The sequence below is a fragment of the Myripristis murdjan genome, chromosome 7 (genome assembly GCF_902150065.1).
Source record: "Myripristis murdjan chromosome 7, fMyrMur1.1, whole genome shotgun sequence".
NCBI classification, from domain to species: Eukaryota; Metazoa; Chordata; class Actinopteri; order Holocentriformes; family Holocentridae; genus Myripristis; species Myripristis murdjan.
In genome coordinates this window covers 10,326,102-10,353,760 of record NC_043986.1, presented here as the reverse complement: position 1 = coordinate 10,353,760, position 27,659 = coordinate 10,326,102, and the positions used below count along the sequence as shown (strand labels likewise).

The following is a 27,659-nucleotide window of genomic DNA, read 5'->3' as shown; positions in this document are numbered from 1 at the left end:
GAAGCCAGAAGACCCACAGAAGTCATGAGCAACAAGCTCCATGCTTTCATCCTGACACCACAAAAAGGCTTTTGCTCTTTGCTATATTGTGTTTCGTATTCAGTATGTAGTGTATACGTACTCCACCATAAGTATTGATCCATAGTACTTGAGACATATGACCTCGAATTACCTGAAACACGAGGAACAAGATGTTTCTTTTGAAATGGTTTTATTCATTTCATATAATACTGACACATGTACTCAATAGCAGTTAACAGGCGTTTAAAAACACAGATATTAAAACCATTAGAGCATCAATGTATTTTTAGCCCAGTTGATTTCATGGACCAGTTTTTTACACGTTTACATGTTTCAATATACCATAACATCTACTTGGTATTAGTCTAACCTCACCCCTGAAAAGGTTCTGTCCGTTGTCCAAGAAAATACAATAAAATAAAATAAAATAAAATAAAGAACTACAATAGACTGTCAAACTGTCTTGGTTGGTTTTGTAAAATGTAACAGAAAAGTTCCCCCCCAGTTCAAGAATGGCATGTGGTAAGCAATAAACAATGCAAGGTAAAATATTCTCGTGGAGGTGAAAGCTAAAAAAAAAACAAAAAACAAAAACAAAACAAAAACAAAAAAAAAAAAAAAAAAAAAAAACTTCAGGACATGTTCAGCATGAGATGAACATGAGAACCAGCGTCAAGTGTGTCACATGTGGCACAGTCAAATGTGTCATTCAGTCTAAATGAAGCAGCCATTCTGGACCCGGTCTCCTTTTGTCGTCAAGTTGGTTATAAAGGATAAATCGCTAAAATCCAGATCTCCTTGAGTCCCAGGATGTATATGGAGCTAAGCTGCAGAAGAGCGATAAAAGGTACAGACTGTTGTAGCGAAGGTTGGTGGTTTTAGTGGTCATCTAATCCCGTTTGTGTGTTTTAGTTTTCTAGTTCAAGTTGTAGCGGCTGTAGTCTGTAGTTAAAGTAAAGGATTGCGGGTGATGGAGTCCTCTGCGGGAAAGCACTGGAGACCCTCAGCAGTGCGTAAAGTGATGGCAGGCAGTGTTAGAGTCCTGTCTCTCTCGCTGCCATTACTTGTATATTCCACAGAAAAAAAAAAAACAAAAAAAAAACACATTTGCTGGATCCTTATAGAAGTCCCATTCAGTGCATATCCTCACTATTGATAGGTCCATTGTGCTGCATAAGTCCCTCCCTCATCGTTTCGACTGTCTCGTCCTCTCGTTACAAAGGTTGGGCAGGACTATCGGGTCACCTGAAACAGGAAGGACAGTGGAAGGTCAAAACCCACAAAAAAAAACAAACAAAAAACAAACAAAAAAAACACACACACACACAATAAAGCATAGTTTAAAGTAGCCTGCAAGTTTGGACCACTTCACATTAAAGCTGAATATAGTTGTCGCTCCTCATTTAATAATTAATGCAGTCAAATACACATTCTATATGATTCTTAATAACAACTAGTAGCACCAAACCGATCTATAATTATAGGTCTATGTTTAAAATATGGAAGCCCAACCAAATATCAGAGGTTGACATTTCCCCTCCCCAAAAAAATAAAAGTCATATCCAAAAATACAGATCTGAGCAGCCGTACTTGAAACAGGCAGAAGCACCCAAAAGAAGGCTGACTCTAGTTAATATGCACATGAAGCTGGCTGTGTTTGTTTGGACGGGAACAGGAGCTGACAACCAGAAGTTGATGTGTATAACTGCACAACGCTGCCTGACTGCTTTTTAAATTGTTCCACCAACGGATGGGTCTAGGGCCAAGCCACACATTATGCTGAATTTCAAGTGCATTCAGAAAGGGGATGTTAAGTTATATCAGTAAAAAAAAAAAAAAAAAATCTTTTTTGCATTTGACGTGGTAGATTATACAAAAACACAGGTCCTCTTCAGCTTTCCACAGTCTCAGAACCTGTATGGCCGCCCCCATGTTTGTTGACAGTGGAGATCACTTTTACACCCGCGCAATATTTCAAATACGGGGATATGCTCACGACAAATATCTTGAGTAAATATTTCAAGACAGCGCCGAGAGCACAGCAGCAAGCCCTGTTACTCGTTTATACATGCAAGCGTTTTCAATCGTCTCATTATGCTGATGTACAGACACAGAACGTGAGCTCCAGTCAATAACTTTGGTTGCTGAGATCTGAGATGCTACGTGAACAGGGACTTAGGCTGTCACTGAGTCAGTCGAGGCCGCAGAAAAACAGCAATATGATGGTATCTGCGGAGCCAGTGGTGGAAGTACATGCCAAGAGACGGCTTTAACTAATGTGCAGCACAGCAGAGCGCGCTACTTGGAAACAATGAGAACTGATTCTTGTTGGGGGAACACTGGCAACATGGCCGGTACGGTTCTCCTCTCTTCTGGCAGGAGACTAAACAAGATGCAGCTTGAGTCGTGGCAGTTGGCCCACAAAGCCTCACTCTCAGCGCCTGGCCGAGTGCCATGTCATCTCGTCTCTTTGTCCAGACGAGTGCTCTAATCACACAGTCAGTCTCTATCTCATCTCCCTCTCTTTCCATTTCCTTTGCTCATACTCTCACTTTTGGTTTATTTCAGCCTATTAGGAGACATTTTCTACCTGCCAACTAGCAAATTCACACACAAATGGCTGCATAACTGCCAATACTTGGGCACTTAATAGACCTCACTCTCTAAGACAGTTTTCTGTGTTTTCCTCCATCTCTCTCAAAGATATTCTATCTCGCTGAGACTTTTCTCTCCTCGTCTGCTACCCATGCTTCCCCTCGTGCAATTCCGCAAGAGGAAGTCGGTCTTTTGTCCAACCGAGGTGCCAGCTAACAAAGTGTGACGACCAGCCATCACCTCAAGAGCTCCACAGCAGCCTTTTCTCCACGCTGGCAGCTCTCATGGAGTCAGCTCTACTATATCTGCTCTCGATGGCTCCGGGCCACCCTTCCTGGGCCCGCTCCCACTGCCTTCAGGCATCTACTCCTGTGCCTGATCAAAGAGTCTGCAGGCATTTGTCATCAAGCCAGTTCACTATGCACGCACACTGCTACATCTTTGCGCCTGCAATGCGTTTAGGCAGTAGCTCAAAGTCCCTGTAGGTGTTCATCCCCTTGCCTGTTTGACGACACCTGTAGGTGGCTTTTGCCATGCCCATTTAGAAAGCAGATTTACGTGGTTAGATCTCAATTTACAAAGCTCACCTGCGGTGCCACAGTGTCACCTCTATGGGGCCTTTTCGGTCCATTAATCGCAATGCCGCAAGCTAGGTTTTCTATTGCTTTTGAATGGCTTTTGCCTGTCCATCCCAGTGGCTGCTCATATGGCCAGAAGGCAGATATCCCCTTCATTCACTCATGATATACACTATTCATGACTCACTTTTAGAGCAGTTTTAAAACAGGAAATTATTAGTATTCACTAATTAAGTGGCTTAATTTTGCTTTGTTTTTGCTTTTTGTCTAAGAACTGGAAGCTCCATCAAAACAGGAAACTTCAAAATCCCTAGCAGACCTTGATCCAGTGTTAGCCGTGTTATCCCTGTTTTTACCAAGGGGAAAAATACTTGCATAATGCCTCGCCTAAAGAGGTCTGTGGTGCTTGCAGTGTGCCGCATCTAATGACTGTTTGTTTTAAGCTAACCATACAGGTGGTGACATATACAAGTGTACATATGACTGTGTGTGTGTGTGTGTGTGTACAGTATGTGCCTGTGAGTCGGGCATTCTCTGACAGCTCTGCGGTTTGGCAGCATGGCCGCCTCTGCCTGCTCATCCATATGATATTATTTGGCATTGATCGAGCTGTCTTCTGTCGCCTCCCCCTCTCCTCCCTCTCTCCTCCTCTCCTCTGCTCCTTGCCAGGGATGGAGGGATGGAGGGCGGGCGGGAGGAGAGCGCCAAAGCTGTTCTGTGTACCGACATTAGCTCTCTGTGAGCTGACCGGCTGCAACATTCTCAAATCTTTCCTTTATTCTTTTATCTTTACATTACCTCCGCCTTCAGCCACTCCTTTCCACTTTCCAATTCTGTTATTCTTTTATCTCTCTTCCTCATCCATCTCCTCTTCCCCTCTTTTCCTTTTAACTGCTCCCCATCTCTCCTTCTCCCGCTCTCTCTCTCTCCCTCTCATGTCCTTTTCTCCCTCGCTCTATCGTCAATTTCAATTTACGAGCGGGCCTTAATGGGACTATAAGAGAACGCTCGATGCTATTGATCTGAACGCCTGCGCATCTTGACCTCAGCGTATCAGACCAGAGGGGAAAAAAAGCACACTTTTCATTATCAGGCAAACACGACATCGAGTGACACCGCACACTCACATAGTGTACACATAAACACATGGACACACACAGATCGCAAACACGGATACGAGAGACTGCAAATATTTGTGCTCTCTTAAAGTACAACACAGCCAACGGTGAAATAAGGCCGAGCTGAAGCTGCTTACTTTGATCTTTTGGAGAGAATTAGAAACGAGCACACTGGGCTGATAAAACGAACACATGACATCAGATCTATGAAACAACTCCTACATGACTAATTAAAAATTTCTTATATCTTTAAAACGGATTACATTTTTTACATGGCTCTTTTTTTTTTTTTTTTTTTTTTTTTTTTTCACATGACATGCAATACTCCAAGCAGGGATGGAAATAGCTACTTGTTACATTTCGTCTTACAGGAACCGAGTCTCTTTTTTTATACTTTTACTTTTAAAGTCAGCAATTTTACCTTTACTTAAGTACATTTTGGTAAAGTGCTACATTGTAAGCACATCCATTACAGAGCTCAATATTTGTCGGGCTCTCCATAAGCATCAGAGACTGGATGGTAAATGGACAAATTGTGGATCTCTCCAAAGAATATAGTTTGAACTTTGTGCTTTTGTGCTTTTAGCATGCGAGAGATAGCGAGTAAAAAAGTAACTCAGCAACGATGATGAGAATCTATCTATTTATCTATCTATCTATCTATCTATTTTATGTTACTGTATTTTATTATCGCTATCATTCTAAATTTCTAAATTTCTATTTCCTTTTTTATTGACTGTTTTTATTGTTTTAAATTGTGTCTTGTTGCTTTTAATGTTTCTGTAAAGCACTTTGAATTACCTTGTGTTGAATTGTGCTATATAAATAAACTTGCCTTGACTATCTATCTATCTATCTATCTATCTATCTATCTATCTATCTATGTGTCTGTCTGTCTGCCATGTGGGTGGTGAGTCGAGAAAGTTCTGCTGCATCCATGAGCAGCCTGATGCAAGCTCGGTTTTGGACTTAGACCGGTGGAGAGGTGGTGGGTGGGGGTTGGGGCAGGGTGTTGGTTGGAGAGGAAAGAACGAACGAACGAGTGTGACATGAGAGGGCGAGTTGCACTTTGCCAGGTGAGAGGTGAGCAGAGCAAGGAGTAGGTAAAGAATTTTTAATCAGCTCAGCATACGGGAGACTGCGTGACAGAGTTTCAGAGAACGAGAGAGAGAGAGAGAGAGAGAGAGAGAGAGAGAGAGTGGAGGCAGAGTGCGTCTAAGAGTAAGCTCTTCTCATCCCTCTCCTCTACCCAAGGAGCTGCACTCTCCCTCCTCCAACCACGCCTGCAATCAATTATTTAGGCAGAAAACAAAGGTCCGCACCCAGCCATGAATAATGGAGGCTGAGAAGGGAAAGAGAAGGATGGGGTTAGAAACAGAGACATACAGTGACAAGAGGTGAGCCTCACACACATTCCACTCTATGACAGACAGCTGAGAGCCTGCTCGGGTCAGCTCAGTGTGTGCAGGGGCCAACAAGTGCCAATGGGGGCCAAGTAGAAAGATAGATGGGGCACACACAAAGACACGGACGCAGGAAATGCGTGAAAATTGATCTACAAAGTGAAAACACAGGAAAGGGGGATACACAGAGATCCACACACACACACACACACACACACACACACACACACATAAGGAAAATGCACGTTGTGAGCAAAGCAGGGCATAAAAAACTATGCTAGAACAATCGCTGCTCCAGTGTATCCGGTGTGGCAAGTTGTTTTTGCCATGAGTCAGATAGCATGCCAGTCAGATGCAGGCAAGCAGGGCAAGTGGGAGTGAAGGGATTTGTGATGTTTTGTGTGTGTGTGTGTGTGTGTGTGTGTGTGTGTGTATCTGTGTTATTTGCCTTGTTTCTGTTGGCCTTGTTTCCTTCTGCTTCCGCAGAGAACGTTTGATGTTAGATCCAAGATGGGCGGGAGGAGGAAGTAAAGAGAGAGGAATTGGGGGAGAAAAAGAATGATGCAGAGAGAAAAGGGTGGGGTGGGGGGGGAGAAGAGGACATAGATACAACACTGTGGAGGGGAAGTGGGTCACACAGTGGTAGGTCTGTATGTTTGTGTTTCTGTGTGTATGTGCATGCATGTATGTGAGGGTGAAGAGGGGCGGGGGGAGGAGGTGGACTCAGCGGCGGTCCAGAGAAAGAGAGAGAGAGGGAGAGGGAGAGAGAGACAGAGCAGATGCCAACCTTTGTGGTCTTGACTTTGTTGCCTGTGCTGCAGCTCCATCCTGTGAGGTCGGGGAGAACCTTACACTCCTCTCCTTCCATACATGGATGCATCTGACACCACCACTTCTGGGCTACAATGGAAGCTGCGAAGAGAGTCAGAGAAGGCGAGAAATTTCTCAAAAACATCCACATTTAGTCCTATATGGAGATGGGAGTCAGCAGGGACCTTCAATACAATACAATTAACGATACTGCTGATTCAAAATTGATTGCAATTCTGGAAAATATTACAATTTTGCAAGTATTTTGATTGGATTTTACAATATTGTGCGATTTTGGAAGACTGGACTTTGGAAAACAGATGAATCCTTCTTCTAAAGATAATTATCATGAGCTAGTCAATCAAATTTACTTTGAGAATTTAGCATTACTTGCAGGCCTAATGATAGAAACCAACCAGTAAAACAAAAAAGGTGGTGTTTTTTTTTTTTTTTTTTCCCCTGAATAATCATAACCTAATATGGGTCACATGTTGATCGTATTACCACAATACTTGATTTTTCTGTAGCCTAGTTTACATGCTCATATCTAACTCGTCATTTAAATTATTAAAGCCAAAGTTCAGCTTGAATCTCTACTGTTAGTCAGGTGCTATTTTTTTTTTCTTTCAGCCTTTAATTCTGGTGATGACATGTTTGATTCCCGTGATGCTGCACCAGAAGAGACCCAGCAGTAAATGTTTGTTTGAATAGGTCACACCACCGTCTGCTGCATTCTAACCAGCAATGTTTTTACACTGTGAATAAAATAGAGATGAGCATGAATAGAGGGCATGGCAATTTAAAAATTAAAAAAAGAAATGCTTTTTCTAACTGTAATTTTCCTTTCCCCATTTGTGCACACGTGTACTTTTGTGTGTTTTCTTGGGTGTACAGAGGCACTGTGTTGTGAACATCAACACCAAGCACTTTTCTGTACGACTCCCTCCATTAATGACACCAACAGCAGCTGAATGATGAGCCCACAAACTCTGTCACCAACCACTGAGGACAAAGCTCTCATTACCTAAGTGCCAAAACTCCTCTTTTACCAAGAATATAAAATAGGATCTGAGGAAAACCTTGTGTCTCTTAAATGTCAGCTTTTCAGGAATGAAGAAAAACAGCCTCATTTTCAGATTGGAGGCTGTGTTGTTTTTAAAGTCACGCACTGCATTATACATAGGCTTCCTGGGCGCTAGAGTCATGTGAGTTTAAACAGCACAATAACAGATCAATTGAATTTGAATTCAGCTGTGAAAAAAAATAAAATAAAATAAAGACAATATTGGAGTGGCAAGGGTTGCCACTCCATGTGCCAGTTGAAATAAGTTTTGATGAAATTGTAGACAAAAGATCACGGGTCTTTAGTGCAGATTTGTGCACATCAGATCCAATCAAATAAAAGCATATCAGTGAAGTGCTTTTAGCAAACATCACAAAATGAAACATCACAAAAGCCTCGCAAAGACTAAAGAAATGAAAAACAGTGAGATCATTAAAAATCTTCACAAAGAAGATGGAAACAAAACAAAACATCACCACATAAAAGGAGGTTAATACTTGATGTGGAAGCCTCAGTGGTTTTATTCATGCTGGTGTTTGGAAGAAGTTGAGATTGAATGAATGTTTGAACACATAAACTTACTACTTAATTCATAAAGTTATTATAGTGGTCTTTGCTATTCAATAAATAACAATAATAGGTCATTTCCATTCAATTGCAAGGTAAAAGCATAAATATAACACAAATAGTAATTATAACTTTAACTCAGTAGATGAATACTTTGAATTAGTTAAAGACACCTATCATAATACTGAGCTTAAAGACACAACTCCAAGATCAACTATGCACTACTTTCTGAAAAGATGTTTATTTTTTAGATTCTAGTTTTTCCTTAGTTGCTGAGAAAATTAGGGTACTTCCTAGCTTGATGATGCATACATGGTGGCCATTAAGAGACGAATCTCAGGATACTAAACCAATTGAGTGAATTTTTCTGTTAATTTAACATGGAAAGTTTTAAAATCAACACTGCCAGTGGTTCTGCGGGTCCAATCACCAGTTAACACCACTAGGAAATATTGCCCATATGCAGACCTGTACAAATGCATCTAGTATTTACGAGAATATAAAAAATACAAACTGTGAAAAGTCGTTATTGATGTAGTTCCCTCCTTGAATGAAATGATGGGTGGTAATGTAGCAGTCTAATTCCACTTATGCTATCAAACATGGGCTGTTACCATCCTAAATCTTGGACGGCTATAATGCAGTGAGGTTTTATCAGCGGTTTTCGACGTCGTTCGGCTGTGACTTGTGCTGCTATCTGTTCAGCTACATTTACTTGGTAATTCACTCTCCGTACCTCTTCAATTCTTCTAGCATGTAGGGTGACTGTGAAAGGATGGGTTGCCATTATGATAAATGAATATGTCTCATTAAGTTCTAATGCAGATCAATCCTAACACATTCCCCCCCACAGCTAGAAAAAAAAAAAAAAAAAAAAAAAAACAAGTGCTGAGAGTGTACTCTGTGCTGTCATCAAGTGCCACCGTCGAGAGCTGCAGGGAGACCGGGATACTGATTTTGTGGACCCAGTAACAGTAGCCGGGGGGATTTTCCGGGCATATGGCTATATTTTCTATCTTACAACTGTCTACTGTGAAACAAAGCTCATTTATGTGTGAAAAACCCAAACAAACACCGGGTCTACAAAATCAAGCTTTCATTCATTGTCAACAAAGCTCCAGCTCCGGAAAGATACACTTTCTGCAGATTAAAATATTTGCTATCCGGATTTACATTGGGAGTCCGTGTATGTTCGGATATTATTTATTGACTGAACTGATTGCTATATAAGAAGGAACACCTTAATTGTTTTTTATGGCCCATTTTCAGTGTTTTGCCTCTCAGTCAGAGGCAGACTGTGCAGTTTTCAGTGGTGAAGAATGAGGAATGCCACTCAACTCTCACAGGAAGACAACTTAGAAAAGCCTCAGAAGTAAAAGAACTCTTTTACCCCATAAAATATAGGAGCATTGTGCTCCATTGTTTATGTTTTTGACATCCAAACATTAGATTCAAGACAGGAATTTAAAAGCATTACATTAATTCTATGGGTTGGGGTATAACTGTTCAATAATAGTTTGTACTGTGATATTTTGGTCACGATTTCGCTTTCTGTTTGGTTTGTTTTGTACATTAGGGAAAAAATAAACCACTACCATTTCCAATATTCTCTGTACTTTATCTTACTTGCACAAATAATGTTTTTTTCATTCAGAGATTTGGGATTACAAGATGATATGAAAAAAACAGTCTTTCAAAGGCAAAAGTCTACTTAGACTAGTTGAAACAAACCTAAAAATACTTTGTGTATTCATTAATTCATCAGATAAATGTGTGATTAGATGGTTCTCATACAGTGGCTGTGTCTGTAACACTGCACTTTGCAGGGTGTGTTGTGTATTAAACGGTTCAGTTTTGCACCATATTGAACTTTTTTTTTTTTTTTTTTCAGTTCAGTTTTACACCCATAATAGTTTGTCTTGGCATGAACCTGAGGGGTTTTATCCTTCCTCAGCCTCATCTTTAACATTAGTAAACGAGGCGCGGTGCCTTCCCATTTGAAACTGCATGGTCTTCCTTTAAGAAGTTATATTCGATTTTTTTCCTCCTCTTCTATTTTACGATACGCCACCCCCGTCATTGTAATTACCCTACATTCAACTAAAACTCACAAGACAAATGTCAATAACTACCATGAGTCATGCATGATATTCAGTAAATTCACTGATCAGGCAAATTGGAATTAGTGCATGAATTAAATGTAGTATGACAGGCGAAAATTGTCATTCTGTTCTATTCATTTCTACTCTGTGGCTGCACTGAAGCTCCTCTTGGCTGCCGGTACACTAACATGGCTGCCAAGACAATATTGACATCTATGACTTCACTGTCAAATCCCAGCTTGCTTCAGTCAATATGCTACATCTTTTTTTCTTATTGGAGTGGATGGCAGTGGCAGATGCCTGAGCGCTTGTTCCAAACAGACAGATTTATACTATGTAGTGCAAATGCGATGTTTTACATACGGTATGAATTGTGGGTCAAATAATTCCTAGCTTTGTTTTATCCTGGCCAGAGTGCCAAATTTGCAGGGATTATTGCATCAGGACGGTTCAAATAATATCAAGTGACAAACACGGGAATTATCCTAAATTGACTTTTAAATGGTTTTCTTGTGATAGGGTGTGCTTTCATTGTGTCGCCTTACAAAACCATGAAAAGCCAATAAACAAAGGAAAAACACACAGTCGGAAACACACAGTGAGTGGGACGTACCATCGACACAGGAGGGCATGGCTCTGGTGGTGCCAGCGACCTGTCCAGGGAAGCAGGAACATTTGACAGTCTGAGATCTCTCCTCGATTTTGTTCTTGTTGCAGCAGCGATGAGCAGCGATCACCTCACACGTCCCTGCCTTCACATGCACTGTGTGAGAGAGAGACAGACACACACACACAAACACAAACACACACAGTGAAATATGTTCAGCACACCAGGATCTCATCGATGCAGCTCTCACCACTGCAAAAATATCTTTGTCTTTGCAAGTCTGGTTTAATTTAATACTGAACCTTAAAGTCCGACATCTGATTTTTTTCTTAGAACAAGTGAAAAAAAAAAAAAAAATCTCGCAGTGGTTTAAAGTCACTTATTGCCAGGAAGTTTCTTGAATTGTAATGTAACTGGAGCAATCAGATAGCCCTGAGATATAAACAGTCCAGAGCGATCAAATAAAATCTCTCCCATATTCTGATGCACATTTAAACGCATGCATGAAAGTTGGTCTACTTATGTGCACAAAGTATAATAAAATTGTGCGCCCACACACACACACACACACAGAGACTCACGATGCAACGATGACATGATGAAATCTGTCGCTTCCCCTCTGAAAACTAATTTCTGCAGGATAGAAACAATGAACATGATGTTTTATATTGTTTTAGTTCCTGTCATGGTGCCTGGAGTCTCTGTCTCGTTTTTCACTTTTCACTGAGATAACTTGCTTTTAGTATTTTAATGCTGTCAAACTGTTTTTTTTTTTTTTTAGCCTTTCGTTTTCTTTTACTTTGTCAATATTACCTATTTTTACCCTTTTCGCTCATTTTCCCCTTTTGTTTAACTCATTTTACTTTTGTATTGCTCCTATTGTTTGCCCCTTTGGTGTTTATTTTACTCAGTTCGGCTTTCTCATGTAAATCATCTTGAAATTACTCCTTTTTAAGCACTTTTCTAATGTTAAAGCACTTTGTAACTCAGTTTTTGAGAGGTGCTACATGAAAAACGTCTGCTATAATTTTTACTATAGAAGCACCAAACTTTACGGCACAGCTGTAAAGAGGGAGCCAACGTCCTGCTGTACTTTCGCTCCATCACCAGGAGGAAATGTTTAGAAAATAAAGGTTTTGATCTCCTTTCAGAACATTTTAGCTATTGAAATGAACAGAGAATGATATACTGAAGTAAATAACTCAAGAAAGATCAACCTTTATCTTTCAGTTATTAATTTCTACTGCATAATATTCAACAAAATATTGTACCTGCAGCACTTTTACTTGAGTTAAAATACTGGAGTGCTTGCTTTTTAAAGAACTGTGGTATGTAAAAGTACATTTTGCTCTTAATGTTGGATTGCTGTATTGTTTTCATGGTGCATTTACAGAACTCCATAACTCTCACAGACATCTTGCTTGTGCTTGTTTCACAGAGCTGGATGACGTAATTCTGCTTTTACATCAGACTCAGCTGAGTTGTTTTTTCTCCTGTGAGGCACACAGCATGTGGCCAGCCGCATTTAAGAAAACTTAAAAAAAAAAAATCAACAGCTTACTTCAAAGCTACTCTTAAAAGCACCCCCTAACGACAACCTTCACAGAAATGTGGCAGAGTCACATGTGTAATATTTGTCTTTGAAATGTAGAGGAGTAAAAGTCATACGGTTCTGAAAAACAAATACTGAGTCTGACTCAGTCTTATTTGACTGAGTCAAACAAGAAAATGTACTCTGTTACTGTCCACCACTGGCACTAATTCAGGACAAATATGGGAAGCCCCCCTTTCACTCTCTCTCTCTCTCACACATATACACACATGCACACTTCAATCAGCCAACCCCTAGTTAATTAACAAGTCCACCCTGAGCAGAGCAGTCCCTTGAGTCAGCTAAAAGAGTGGGAACAAAGAAATCACTCCACATTTGAAGATAGGTAATGTCAACACATGGCTCCCTCACACCAGCCTTTCATCAAAAACATGAAAATGTCAAGGACAAACAATAAGCTTTGTCAGGAGCACAGTGTATGTGTGCGCGCGCTGAATTTCTACTTTTGTGCACAAGTTTAGGTGTGATTGACTTTGTGTGTGTACTCGTGTGTGTGTTTGTGCATGTGCATGTCGGTGTACATGCTTATTCTTTTGGCTCAAAGCATGTGTGTGTGTGAGAGAGAGTGAGAGAGAGTGTATGTGTGTGTGTGTGTGCGTTTAGGGTTTCCACACAGTTGTTGGAAGCCACTGCTATTTCCATTACAAAAGAGTCCGCCCACAATACAACAAAGGGCGCACACTGCATGGCAATGAAAACTAAAGCGGAAAACAATGACTCTGCTCTGTCTAAAGAGTATTTAAAAGTGAAGCGAGCTGAACTGAAAGGCCCAGTATGAATATGTTAAACAGACTAACAGAGATTTGAAAAGTTCTTAATTTGCTCCGTTAATGAGAAAAAGACAAAGCGACAATCCCACAAAGCCCAGTCCAATTAATATCTCAACGAAAGGCACAGTCCAATATATCACCCACTCCGTGTCTCTCTTTCACTCCTTTTTTTTTCATCTGCCTCCCTCTTTCTCTCTCTCTCTATCTCTCTCGCTGTATTTCTGTGGCAAACATCTCTCACTCCTCTCATTTCTCCTCTCCCCTTTAATACTCTTACACCTCTCTCTCGTTGCCTCTCGCCCCTCTCTCGCCTTCTCTCCCTCTCTGCACCATCCTAATTGACTCTGCATTTTTTCTAATAAGCTTGACGGCCCTGTTGGCAGATATACAGCTCAGGAAAACCAACACACATAGAGTAAACACCTAAACCCAGCCCCACCACAGGCACAGACACACACACACACACACACACACACACACACACACACGCATACTAACACGTACCCACACACACCCTGGCCCATTTCGAGGCTCAGCACCTGCAGTAGTAATTGACTCAGCATTAGTAAGAGCAGCGGTGTACTGAGCTGAGCCTGGAAGGGGGGGGTGCGAATTACACACTTTACTGGAGGAATGTAAAAGTTCAATGAGGCTTGATTATACATATTAATGTTAATAGATGACGGCGAAGGTCTTCAAACCACATGATAAAATAAATATGGGCTCTGACTCCGGCTGGAGCTCCATGCCAGAGAATGGTTGAGTGGATCTTATTTAGGCTGCGCTTGATGGGTGTGCACAGCTTGATGCACAGACTGTGTGTTTGTGTGTGTTGGGGCTGAACAATTAGTCGAAATATGATCAAAACCGCAATATGGCCAAGCACTGCGGTGCTATACAGATATCCAGACGTGCATGCTGTATTCTCCGAATGTAAGAACAACATGTTTGTATGGGGCAAAACTCACAATGTCATTTTTATAGTGTTTTTTTTTTTCAGTGAGAATGAAGACTATAATGCACAAAAGATCATTCCTACTCAAATCGTGAATCACTGTAACAGCAAAATCTGTCAAAATAATTGCAATATGATTTTTTTTTCATATTGTGGATGCCTGGATGTGTGTAATAATGCACATGCAAGTTTGGTGAATTTTGTCAGTGCATGTAGGAAACCGTGTGCTGTGTCAAATACATGTATTTCGAGAATGCTGCTGTAATAGTATTTTGATCGCTGCTGTCCAAGGATGACGGTGTTTTAACTGCTAACATCAGCTTTAAAACTACTAAACTATTCTCCACAGCGGCGTGCGCTTTCCGTGTTAAACAGGCTGCGCTGAAAGCACCGATTTCAGAGGTGAAAAGATGGAAGCGGTGGCACAATTCATCTTTGTTATGCTCTCATTTTGAAATTCTGCTGTAGGCTAACCGTGTGTCAACGTTAATCTCAATATGTTTAATTTCTCAGCAAACAAAACAATACCGTTAGGGGGGGGGGATTCGCACTAAATGTATTAGATAACTATTTGAGGAGCTATTATGAGCATTTTCCAGATATTTGTTATTCCGGTCTCCTCCTCACATGAAAGGCTCCTGGAGGCAGCATGTAAGTCATTGATTAGTTCTAAAGGGATGGATGCAGATATACAGGCATTAGATAGATATATAAATAAACAGCGTAATTAGACAAGAGGCACATGCTTGGCTTTCCATCTAACCTATGGCTCTTAATGTGAAAAATCATATTCATAAGCTTGGATCATCATCAATTAATCTCAAACCCCCCATCACCTAATGCACCACCGGCATGCTAAATTCCCTTTATTTCTTTACAGAAAATACAGAAAAATGTTACTTTGGCCTCTGAAGATGCAATTTTTTTGTTGGAAACTGTCATCCAAGCAAGTATACTCATTCACATTGTTGCTCATTGTTGTTAATTTCCCCCAGAAATACGGTGTAAAGAAAAAATAAAAATAAAAAAAAAAAGAAGTGGATTTCCACCTCCATTTTGTATCAGCGTTTTAGGCCTGTGAGCATAACTTTCAAAGGAAGGACTGCAAAGCCTCCAGATAATTTCTGGGACTATTACAAGTGTTTCACCCACCCTCTGTTTTTATTTTCTTCCCTTGCATTCGTTTGATGTGCGACTGTGAGAGAACTTGAACTTGGATTCAGCCCTCTTGAATCGCCATGCCCACATTTTTGAATTCTGTGGCATTTCCTGGGGGCTGGAGCTGCTCTCTCTCCTCCCAGGGGCTGATTTGACCACAATCTGTGCGAGATGCCCGATCAAATTCTGGGCAAATACTCTGATGATGCCTTCGCAGTGCACGGTAAGAAGTAAACAAGCATAGCAGCAGCAGCCATGAAGAGTTGAATTTTGGTGATTTCTTTTCTTTTTGAGGAATGTTTCGGCATCGTTGATTTAAAAGACAAACAGTTTGCCAGTCTAAAAGTTGCTGCTGTTGCGATGCCAGCAATCACTCAACCTACTATGATTGGTTTAGCACTGAGCGGCGGTCTCGGCCCATAGGTGGGACAAGCGCTGACTTTGGTAAATCATCTCTGATAGAGACATATGGCCAGAACCCGAGGAGCTACAGTGTGATTCATGCTGTCTGGAAACCAGGCTGAAGAAAATTCATTCCCATTTTTCCCATCCATTTTTTTTTTTTTTTTTAATTTAATGTCTCATCTTGTTTATTTTACAGTATAATATTGCTTCTTCGTTGACATCTTTGGTGAGCTTAGTGAATTTGCAAATTCACAGAGTTAGGCAAAAACTCACTGTGGTCCGTGGCAGGTTTAGGATTTATAGATGGGTTAAACGTGTGCTTATGTATTTGCGCACATGCTCACCTCCTGTATGTGTGCCTAGCGGCTCTGTTTAATACAAGTGAAGTCAACCGTTTGTGGCTGTGTTGTGCTGAGATGTTAATAATTACCAGCCTGGCTCATAGTGACGCAGGCAGGGGGCCAGAGACTTCAATAAACTCTGATAAATGCTTAGCCAAATTAGGCATCACTCACTGCATGTCTTACACAGCAGGATGCACACTTAAAAACACACACACACACACACACACACACACACACGCACGCACACAAAGGATTGGTCCCTGTCTCTCTGTGTATCCACGTAGAACACACACCACCCAGATAAAACCAGACAAACAGTCAGACTCAGAAACTCACCAGCAGAGTATTCATGCACTGCCTCTATTTGTGTGTGTGTGTGTGTGTGTGTGTGTGTGTGTGTGAAGAGTAATGGCACTTGGCTACACTAAAAAAGCATTCCGTTCCCTCCTGCTGGGCGAGCGGGCTTCCTCATTCGACAGCAAAGCCATAAATGACAAAACTCCGGTTTTCAATCCTCTCCTCCTCCTCCTCCTCCTCCTCGTCCTCCTCCCTCCCTTCCTCCTCTCGCAGCCCCTTCACTTTTTCATAAATGGCACCCACCTTCCTAACAATCTCTCTTTCACACTTCAGCTATCCGTTTCTGCTCTCCTCCCCTCCTCCTCTCCTGCCTGTCTCACTCGATCCTATCTCTATTTCATAAATGACCCCTCCTTTTCTCAATCTCTCTTAGCCACTTCAGAGCCCCGTTTTCCCTTCCCCTCTCGTCTCTTTCTTCCTGTCTTGCTGCTCTTAGCGCGGCGAGCTCAGCAGGATGGCAAGCCATTATCCTCAATCACACGTCCCAAATCAGAGAATTTTTACACTTTCTCTAATGCTTTCTCCCTCTCTCTATCTCTCTCTCTCTCTCTGAGCCCCCCTCCCATCCCCGCTCTGTCTCTATGGCCCGAGGACTTGTTGTCCCTGCCACTCTTGGCTATGTGGGTGTGTGTGTGTGTGTGTGTGTGTGTGTGTGTCTGTGTGTGGGCCTGGGAGTACATGGCTGCTCTGTCACACAGGAAGCAGAACAAGGCAACTTCTTTCAGGGGATTTCTTTTAAACGTCATTCCTACCACGCAGGGAAACACACGCACATGCACGCACAGGCTTGTGTATGCACACACACACTCACACACTCACACTCACACACGGGAACACTTTCACACATAGAAGTCAGGCAACTGAAATTGAACCTAAAACCCCTCTAAATGACAGCTCACACACAGATCCAAGGCCAGCAGGCAATTCTGAAGTAATGATAGGTAAGTCACCGGTTCATTCGGGGCAACACCCGCGAAAAGTTTAATGGTTACCTGTTGACAAATGTGCCACCTCGGGCTCTCTGCTCTGCCATCAGTTCATTGTAAACTATGTTGTGCTTCCACTGACTAATCTCATTTCTTTCGTTCTTTCTTTATTTATTCATAAGGGACAGCGCTCTTTGATAAACAAGACAACAAAAACAGAAACAAGAACAGCCAGAATTAGTGATATTAGTTATTTTCACATGTTGTCCCTGTTAAGAGCTAAGAAAAAGACATGTTTTAACCCTATAAAGCCTGAAATTTTTTTTGAAATTGAACCCTTTATTTAGTCCTATAACAATATAAAATCAAAAAATATGTTATTACACGACCTTTCTGGTGTATGATATATGATATGTACTTGAAGTGCCAATGGTATGGTCCAGGGTGAACAGGGGAAGTGTTCAAAGGTATACAACAGTATTTTGGTCAAGTATTGATTAAACTGAAAACGAAAAATGGAATTGAAAATGTGTATCATATATGATACAAATGGCTTTATAGGGTTAAAGAAGAGCAGATAAGGAGGCAAGGCAAGACAGCAAGAGATGCCACCTCAGAGATCTTTCAAAGCCAGTTTATGATTTTTGTGGTCTGCATGGCCTCAGTGGTGATATTACATAACTGCAGCATGTGTGACTTTGAGTGGATGTTACGTTCACATGATGGGCAACAAAGCTACAAAACTGTCGAGCACCAGCAGCTACAATATCCACGGGTTTCCTGTTAAATGTTGATTGACGAAACAAACATCACGGGCTTCCTGTGCATGAATATGCATGTAGCATGTGTACAGCACACAAACGCTAACTACTTTAGCTAACATGTTTAAGTTTAGTAAAACGAACAAATGTGACTTATCAGGCTCATCAGTGCCTCCTTCTGCAAAGTTGTGTTTTTCATCACAGTCTGTCATCAGAAACTGGCTGACAGCAAGAATCAGCAGTCGGCAGTGTAACTTTGGAGAAACAGCAGAACGATGCGTTCAGAGGATGCACGACGGTTCATTCAGCAGATTGGCTGACGCTGCTCTGTGCTGCTGAAGTGCTGAAAAAAGTTGAAGCCAGCTAAACTTTATTTGCACTGTAGCTGCCGGGCGTGTGCTTGTAGCTTCATCTCGCCAGTAAGTGTCTCTGTGTGGAGTCGTGCACCTTTGGATTTTTGTAATAACAAAAAAACAATATCACAGAGACTATGTTGCAATGATTGACTGATTATTGCTGTAAATGCCTGATGTGAGCAGTACTGCATCGCTATGGCAACAGCTCAGACTCTCTTAAGCTGCTTTACAACCCCTTGTAAGCAAAACTAAACTTTGGTAAAGTGTTTCTTTAGCACATAAACAAATGCAAAATGATGCCATTCGAAAAAGCAACAAGTTGCAGTGCCCATTTTTTTTTTTTTTTGAGGAAATTAAACAGCTCTTTTCTTGTTGTTTCTCTGTTTGATTTAGAAAGTAGATCCGGCATCAGCTGCTGGTACCGTCCACATAGTCGCCTTGTGCCATGAAGAAGCAATCTGATACTACTTAAACAAATATTTGTATTTACATGGAAAAAATGTATACTTGAAGTGTTTTATATAGGCATAATCTGCCTTGTTTGTATTCATTTATTTACTAAAATTGTTATTTTGGGATCTGTTTTGTTGCGTTATTGAAGTGAATGGAAAGACACAAATAAAATACTGTGGATTACCAGAGTTCAATTTTTGTTTTAAAGGATCTAAAAACTCTAACTAACACATGGTAAGCTGTGTTCCAGGCTAGTCTGGGTGCAGGATCAGGGTCGACCGTCTCAGCTTGGCTTTTAGCAAAACAGGAAAATAAACCTGGTAGCTGCGTCTGACTGCTGACAGTCTCCATGCAATGTCTTTTTGTCCAAGGTTGTGGTACTTTTAGATGAATGGCATACAACACAAGACATTCAGTTTTGAATGTGCTCTGGTTGGAAGGGCTTCGAAAGGTCGCCGGCAAACAGGTTCAAGGTTGACACAGATTGAACTTTGAGCGCAGCACAAAGTGGAAAGTCTGAGTTGTGTGCTGCTGGATGTAGCTCTGCCACGCTGTCCTTAGGAAAACAATGACACAAGCAGCACAGATCACGTGTACTTTAGAGACATTGTGGCCGGCATTATTCAATTCAGTTGCTTCCACAATTAAAACTCTGGCCCAGTGGTGTGATTCTGATGACTGAACCCTACAGATATAAACTTTTATAAGACTGAGAAAACACAGTCAAGTTATAACTGGCACATTGGAAATTATGGTTCCCATAAGTAACTTTAACCATGGCCCATATAAATGCTCTATATAAATCATATATTTAGTGTGTATAAATATTTAAACATTTCCTTAAGGCACATAGTCTTCTATTCACAAAGACCATCTTTTGAAATGCATAATGAGTTCAGAATCATAGCCAAGTTAATTAGATTACAATTTACGTTTCTGAATGCGCATGTGTGTGACCATCAGTGTGTGTATGCGTGAATGTGTGTGTGTGTGTGTGTGTGTGTGTGTATGTGTGAGTGTGTGTGCGCGCGTGCACCATGTACGTCCATGCATGTTTGTTAATAATTAGATTACATTGGCCTCTGAGATGGCACCATTCGTTATGAATTGTAAACACAGACCAAATTAAAATTCTGTTTAAGATCGTGCCAAGAAAATTAGCACAGAGAGAAAGGGAGGGATGCACACTCGACCACTCCTCCTCTCTTGTCTCCTCTACCCCGTTTTCAGTTCTTTCCCATGTCGCCATGCTTTCCACATCTCGTCCACATCTTTACTCCCCCTCATCTGCTGTAACACCATTTTCACACCATTTTCTCTCCCTGAGGATTATTACAAGAAAGTAAAAAAAAAGAACAAAACAGTACATAACAACTGTGGAAAAGAAAGTATAATTTTGTTCTTTTTGAAAACATGTGAAGGAATCAAGTGAGAAGCACGTGAATTTTTCAGTTCTTCCATCCTCCATGAATCCCCTTAACAAGAATCAGCACGGCTGCTGGACATTATGGCATTGACGGAATCCCTCCCTGTGCCATGTGTCTCGAGGCTTGTGTGTGTGTGTGTGTGTGTCTGTGTGTGCGTATGCGTGCACATGAATAAGCTGATCAATGGCAGCTCCCTGAGGAGCATAACTCTCACACACTAATGTCCCTCTCTGTTATTATAGCCCTGGAGACGAACAGGGGGAGGAAGAGGAGGAGGAAGAGGAAATGAAGAGAGAGAGAGAGAGAGAGAGAGAGAGAGACAGAGAGAGAGAGAGAGAGAGAGAGAGAGAGTACCACAGAGCTGACGCAAGGGGATTGGATTTGAAACAAAAACGAAATACCGTGGGCGTACACAGAGGAGATCATCTCTGTCAGAGTGTGCCTTTCCAAAAATCATCCAACCCATTCCGATACACTCACTCAGACTGCACGGAAAACAAAAACATCCTTGACGTTATCAATTACTCCTCATTCTCTGCCCCCCTCTCTCTTTCTTGCTCGTTGCATTTCCTCTGACAAGACAATATTGCGCCTCTCCATCAATCCTGTCATGAGACTGGCCTGCTTTCACCTTAACAAAGTGACAAGTCAGTCATTAAGGATGTGACGCGCTGCCTGCTGAGCAAGTCCATCTGGAACCCCCCTCACTCCCACCCCCTCAGACTAATCATCCTCCGTGATATGGGACCAGCTTCTGCCAAACTGTCTCCTATTCCCCAAGCCGCATCTCTGCTTTCCATCCCTGATCTCTATGCAGTTTTAACCCCTTGATTTTCCCTTAAATCTCCCCTTCAGTGGCGCCACAGTTTTTGCATATTGTGCAATATGGAATTCATTTATTTATTCTGTGTCTGTTGGTTGCAATGCTTCAATGAAACTGCATCATCACACTGGTACTGAGTGAAATATTCAAACCCAAGATGCCGCTGTTTTATGGCTGCACCATTACATTAAACAGAAAAGACCTCGACGTCTTGTGCGTCATTTTATACATATTTCCCTGTAATTCAGCAGGTCATATTTGGTATCTTTGTAAACCTTGGGATCTCCACTAGAATTTCAAATAAAGTTCCGTGTGTTTGAACAAAGCTCGACCGCGCAGCGTGCATTCGTTATGACGAACCCACCGCTGGCACCGCGGCGCAGCTGAAGAGGTTTAATGCAGCACAGACAAGGGAATTATCTCCCGCCTCCCATCCAGTCCCAACCCCCCCCTCCCTCCCTCTCTCATCGCCACCCCAAAACCACACAGGATATTAGCTCATGCGACAGGACAGGCCCAGTGACACATGGCGCGTCCTGACATATCTGCCTCCCCGCTGCCACCATCGCTCCCACCCCACAGCAGACAATTTGTACTAATTCGAGCCACAGGCAAGATATTAGGGCGGTGAATTGGATATAAATTGTTAATATGCTCAGATGTATTAACACAGCATTACCAGTCAGCCATTAACCTGTGTGCAGCATGTGTGTGTGTGTGTGTGCACACATGCACAAGGTCCTCATGTTTTAAACCCTGTGTTAATCGGTAATTGCTGACTGGAGGTGACTTTTCGCCAGCCCTCAGGGGAAGCCCGGGTCCCCTTACTCATCTATATTTCTGTCTCCCTCCTGCGCTCCCCTCCCTCCCCTCCTTCACCCTCCCTCCCGCGTTCTCTCTGAAGTTAGAAACCTAGCCAGAGCAGGGGAGTATTTGCATCTTTTTTTCCTGCTTCCAAGGGGTTTCTAATATGCATTGTTGTGGGGGAGCTCAGAGCCATGCCAGCCTCTTTTCATTTCTCTGATTGAAGCCGGCGTCTCTCTCTTTCTCTCTCCCTCTCTCTCTCTCTTTCTGTCATTCTGGGAAAGCAGTATAGAGACAGAAATACAATGATTGAGTTCATTCCAAACACCAGCTCCTTCAATCTCTTCTTTGTCAGTCTGTGGGTAGGGAGGAAAGGAGAGGAAAGGAGAGGAAAGGAAAGGAGAGGAGAGGCGAGATCTATAGCGCAGCAGCCATGTTGATGAGGACTTCATTCTGTCTGAATTCTCTCCCTGTCAAGGGAATAAGGACGGACACTCGTAAACGTCAACCTGGTGCGTATTTCACCCGAACAGGTTCATGTGTGTGTGCATGCATGTGTGTGTGTGTGTGTGCGTGCACGTCTGAGTGTGAGTTATGGCACTTGTTAATGTCATTCTGTTGTAGAGATGTCGTTTCACAGATCTAGATAAATGGCCCGCTCTCACCCAGTTTACTCTCTGTGAAAAACTGGACAGTCCCATATGTTACACCACACACGGCTACTCACGCCTCACTCTGCAAGCGCTGTTGTCCTAAGACCTTGTAACTCCACTGTTGGTGATTTTCAGAGGTTTCATTGGAACTGAATGTTTACATCATTTATAGGCTGAGCACATTTGATGACGCTAGGGCCTGTGAAACCAATTTCAAACCATGAACTCCAAATTTAAACATCACCCTCAATGAGCCTCATGCAGCTATAAGTGAGGCGTGTAGCTCTTAAGACTAAAATAAAAAAAGATTTTGCGTGTTGAGCATGCAGTTACAGCTATAGATACATGGCTTTTTTTTTGCTCTACTAATTTAAACTGACTCTTTAGGTTTAGTTGCTGTTTTTGTCTTCTTCTTGAAGTGTTGTTACTGAAGATATTAGGTTTTCATCTATCATTTGCAATAGAAAGATGAATAAAAAAAAAAGTTTCCAGACACTGTGTGACTGTTCCTAACTTTAAAACATGTTTCCAGAATAATGAGAAGTATAATTGACAGTACACAAATGCCCGCACTTATAAACACACCTATAGTGTAAAAAAAAAAAAAAAAAAAAAAAAAAAAAAAAACATTAGTCATTTAGTAAGTATTAAAGGTTTATTGTATATCAATTAATTTAAAGGGGCACTATGCAAAACTGACTTGTGTTTATTGAAGTGAGGACCCTGTAGAGAAGACTCAGCTGACAAAAACATGGAATAAGCACAAAATCTGTGAGTGTGGCCGTCCGACACTGAGAACCATGTAGACTCAAGCATCAAATGATGTGCTTATTGTATGGTTTTTGTCATTTGGGCCTAAAAACTCCTTATCCTTGGTGATTTTGTATAGTGCACCTTTAAAGTGTATTAGGAGCTGAATTTTTCTATGTTTTTTTTTCTGAGTTTGGATGTTCTATATATTCTGTCAACAGATTAAATATGATCCTAAAGGATAAAAAAGCTCAGTTTTCTTTCTTTCAAATCTGTGACGGGCCAATGAGCCTGGCCAGGGGATCTGCTGGACGCTGTGATTGGTGCATTAAGCCAGTCTCTCCGTAGCGCCTGTGTGCTATTGCACCATCAGCACCTTCTCCCTCTGCATTCATCAGGGCAGATCATTACATCCTTCCACTCCTCTCCTTTCTCACCTCTCTCTCCCCGTCTCTCATCCCATCCCTCACTTCCAAATGAAAGGGAGATCCTGGTGTGTCTGAGGCTGGCTGGCTGGCGGCGGAGCCAGAGGTGGGAAGATGAGAAGAGAGAAGGAGGGGAGATGAAAAGCAAAGGGAAGAAATTAGAAAAAAAAAGAGAGTGGCGGGCGAGCGGAGAGAAGCGTGGCCTGCTCTGACTGTAAATGGTGTTAGAAGAGAGGAGAGTTTGTGTTGAGGCAATGATTAGTCTCTGTTAGGACTCTGTGGGAAGGCGGCGTAGGAACCGCTGGAGCTAGGCTATTAGCAAGCAGCAGGATAAAACTCCACACTCCAACAGCTTAAAAATCACACTGATAGCACTGAGTCCAAACAAGTACCTTTTGTACCTTCAGTGCCGTTACGCTGGTCATCTGTGTTTTGCTCTATCTCCGGAATATCAGACATTCAGGTTTTGTCACAACGGAGTACAATTTTCACATTTACCAGTGCATTTTAAATAGAATAATAATAAAATATATGCTTTTTTCATATGTGGAAGCCAGTAACTATTGGCTAAGAGGTAGTAATATAATTGGAAACATAAGGAGATGAACCTTGTATTTGCCGTAATATTTCCAGTATTGCGTAGTATTGTATTATTTTTTTAGGTATGTCGTCATCGCAGTCTTCAGCCAGCCCTGTGCCCTGCATTTCAATGATCAGCTGTCTCTGGAGATTGTAAAGGGGCCTCTTCTTCCTGTTGACCCTAAAAGAGCCAAGAAATCGCCCAGTGGCATTTATTTTTGCCTCCCCCCCTTGCCTCAAACGGCTCCACATTTGGGAGCTCTTTTGTTCTTTGTTGGAGGAAGTCACACCAAAGTTGTTGCAGCACAGCAAATATTCTGTATTTGCTTCAGGCAACTTGTATAATTCACTTCAAGCTCACCAGGGGAGATATTTCAAGAACTCTCTACAGTAGAAGAGGTTGACTGTAAGAAAAAATACTTACCATTTTATACACATTTCGCCTTTTTCTTCAATTTTCTTAACAGCATTTGTACCAAACACGAGTCATTTAGGTACGATCTAAGAGCTTTTGCTTCAGTGGCTCCAAGGAAAGCCGTAAGCTACACACTGTGTACACATTTGTCTTTATATGTAGTATTGAATGTATATTGTCCTTTTCATCCATTCCCCTGTCACATTTGTTTACATACACAAAAGCGTTAATATGGTGTGGAGGACTTGTTTTTTTGTAGTTGTTAATAAAACCTAAAAGGAAAGACACAGAGCCTTGAAAAACACTGACAAAAGAAGTGAGATTTTGAACTACGAGAAGAGGTGTTTGTAATTTAAATTCCTGAAGAGCCATTTGTTAATTAACATATTGAGGCTGCAACTTTTTTAATTATCAAGGAGACATTTGCTGGTTAATTAGGTTACCTTGCACTTAACATGTCCTTGTAATTAAAATGTTTGTACGTGGCTGGCGCAAAACCAAACTAGAGTCCAAATGTCACTAAATCAAGGGCAAAAGCAGCACCGCAGGGCCAGAGTACAGGTTATTTGGAGACGGAGGAGTCCACTTTCCTTGTGGGTGAAGATGGAAAGAAAGCTGTTGGACGCCATTAAATAACGTACACAAGAGGGACGTGAGCCTTTCATGGCGGTGCGGCCCAAGTTGAACACAATGACATTTTTGAACAGAGGCATGAGTGAGGATCTGTACCGCAGATGCAGTCTGGATGCCAAAAGTCCTGGGGATCAAGTGCACAAGCTAACGACGGTGAATCATCATCATCCTCTAAAGGTCACTGATCTGATGCAGGGTGTTGAATGAGCACCCGCCAATAGCCACATGTGGGTAAATCCTTAGCTGTGGTGCGTTGATTTGCTTTGCCCAGCAGACTCAATTAAAAAAAGGACATTTCATTTGAAACATGAGTAACTCAACATCGCTTTGCCTCCTTTTGCTCGTTCTTCCAGGTCATTTTCCAGCTGGGTGTTAAACAGCAGACATGAGAGGGAGCGTGAATCTCATTCACTCATGTAGCCTTTCATGACACGTGGGAAATGGGAAGTTTCTGACGTCCAGAGAGGAAAAATCTTTATAGCAGGACATGAAGCAATACTTTAACACAATGAATCAAATTACATAGCCGAAACCCTCTCTCTGTGGTCTTTCTTGCAATACAACAGAGAGAGGCTTCTTGCATCTCAGTCCGGACGCTCTGGACACTCAAATAGGATTTCAAAGTGTCTTTTATGTCACTTGCAACACGACACATGAAGACGACATCAAATCCACAGCAACAGAAGGGCATCAGAGCGGCTGAGCAGAATCCATGTTGCTGCCGTTCCCTATATACATCCATGGCTGCTACTAGCAGAGCAGTATGGAGGACATCACAGGGAACAACAGATGCTGATAGAAATTGTCTGCTGGCACTTTATGGACAGCTTCTGTACATTTCTCATGCCTCCGCGTTGGAAAGCGGCGTCACCGGCTTACGTAGTTACTGACGCCCACGGCGTTACCGTGGCAACCCATGCCGATATGTTGGTGATGTCTGGAAACACAAATCCAATCTGATCACTTGCAAATAACAGTGCTGACAGGCTGAACAAGGCCTGGATAAACTTGAACTTGGACTTGAACTTTCCGTCGGGTGACCATTTTGTTCCCGCTTCAACCTGCCTCCCGCCTCCAGGAGTGTGGCGGCGCAGGTCCAGGGCAAAACCAGATCATTAAGGACATTCACCGTCCAAACCACAAACTGTTTCAGTGGCTGCCCTCTGGCAAGCATCTTCGCTCCATCATGGCTGAGAAGGAGCTTCTTCCCCCCGGGCCATACAGACCATAAACACTTAAAAAACTACAGAACACACATCCTGCACCAGTTTTGCACTCTGCATCCTTTTGCAGCTCAGCACCTTTTTTTGTTTATAACTTTCCAGCTACATCTTATTCATTTTATGTCAACCATATTTTTATTAGGCACATGGTTTCTGTGATATTTTATTATCTTTTATTTATGCACATATATTATCATCATTATTGTTGTTATTATATTGTTATTCTGTTTACTTTTCTCTGTATGTAGCTTTACATTTTTTCCCTTTTGTCTTCATTTAATTTAAAATTTTTGCATTGCTTTATAATGGTTGCAGCTTTACATTTGCTATTACACAGTTATCACAGTTGTTGCAATCTCATTTCACTGAAGTTTTACATTTACAGTTGTGCATATGACAAATAAATCTCTTGAATCTTTAACCAATTCAATGCTCTAAGGTGAGAAACATTTGGAAAGATGTGCTTCCTAATTTTGCCAAATTAATCCCAGATCTAATTGCTTGTCAGTTATATCTATGAAGGACATATACATGACATGAGTCCTGAGATAAATGGTTTTTCTGTTTTTCAGTCTGTTTTTCAGTCACCTCAAATATATTTCTATGACAGGGCTGTGCCTTCATGACTTATTCACACACACACACACACACACACACACACACACACACACACACACACACAGTAAACACCACAAAAAAAAAGTCTGAAGTCCAAGCAGGCACCCAGTTATTTCCGGCCCATCTCTCTCTTAGATGAATAAGGGAGTGAATTTCTATTAATCTGGACGAAAATAAGCATAAAACACTCAGTGAGGGATTGAGTGATTTGTGCTTTAATGCAGCCCACAGAGTATTTACAGTGGTGTTCTGCTAGGATTAGTTGTGTGAGAGGATTAGTGAAGCTGCATTACTGCTGTTTTATTTAACTCACAACAGCAAAAGACTAAAAATAAAAGCCTCTTAACC

General features: G+C 41.7%; 1 protein-coding gene across 1 annotated transcript; it reads right to left on the bottom strand.

The window, feature by feature from the left end:
• Positions 1-264: 264 nt before the first annotated feature.
• Positions 265-11,024, bottom strand: LOC115362012 (chemokine-like protein TAFA-2; the record flags this gene model as incomplete). Its single annotated transcript, XM_030055770.1, has 3 exons — positions 265-1,266; positions 6,503-6,627; positions 10,871-11,024. Coding segments are annotated over 3 exons (291 nt in total), but the record flags the coding sequence as incomplete, so codon positions are not given.
• Positions 11,025-27,659: the final 16,635 nt, after the last annotated feature.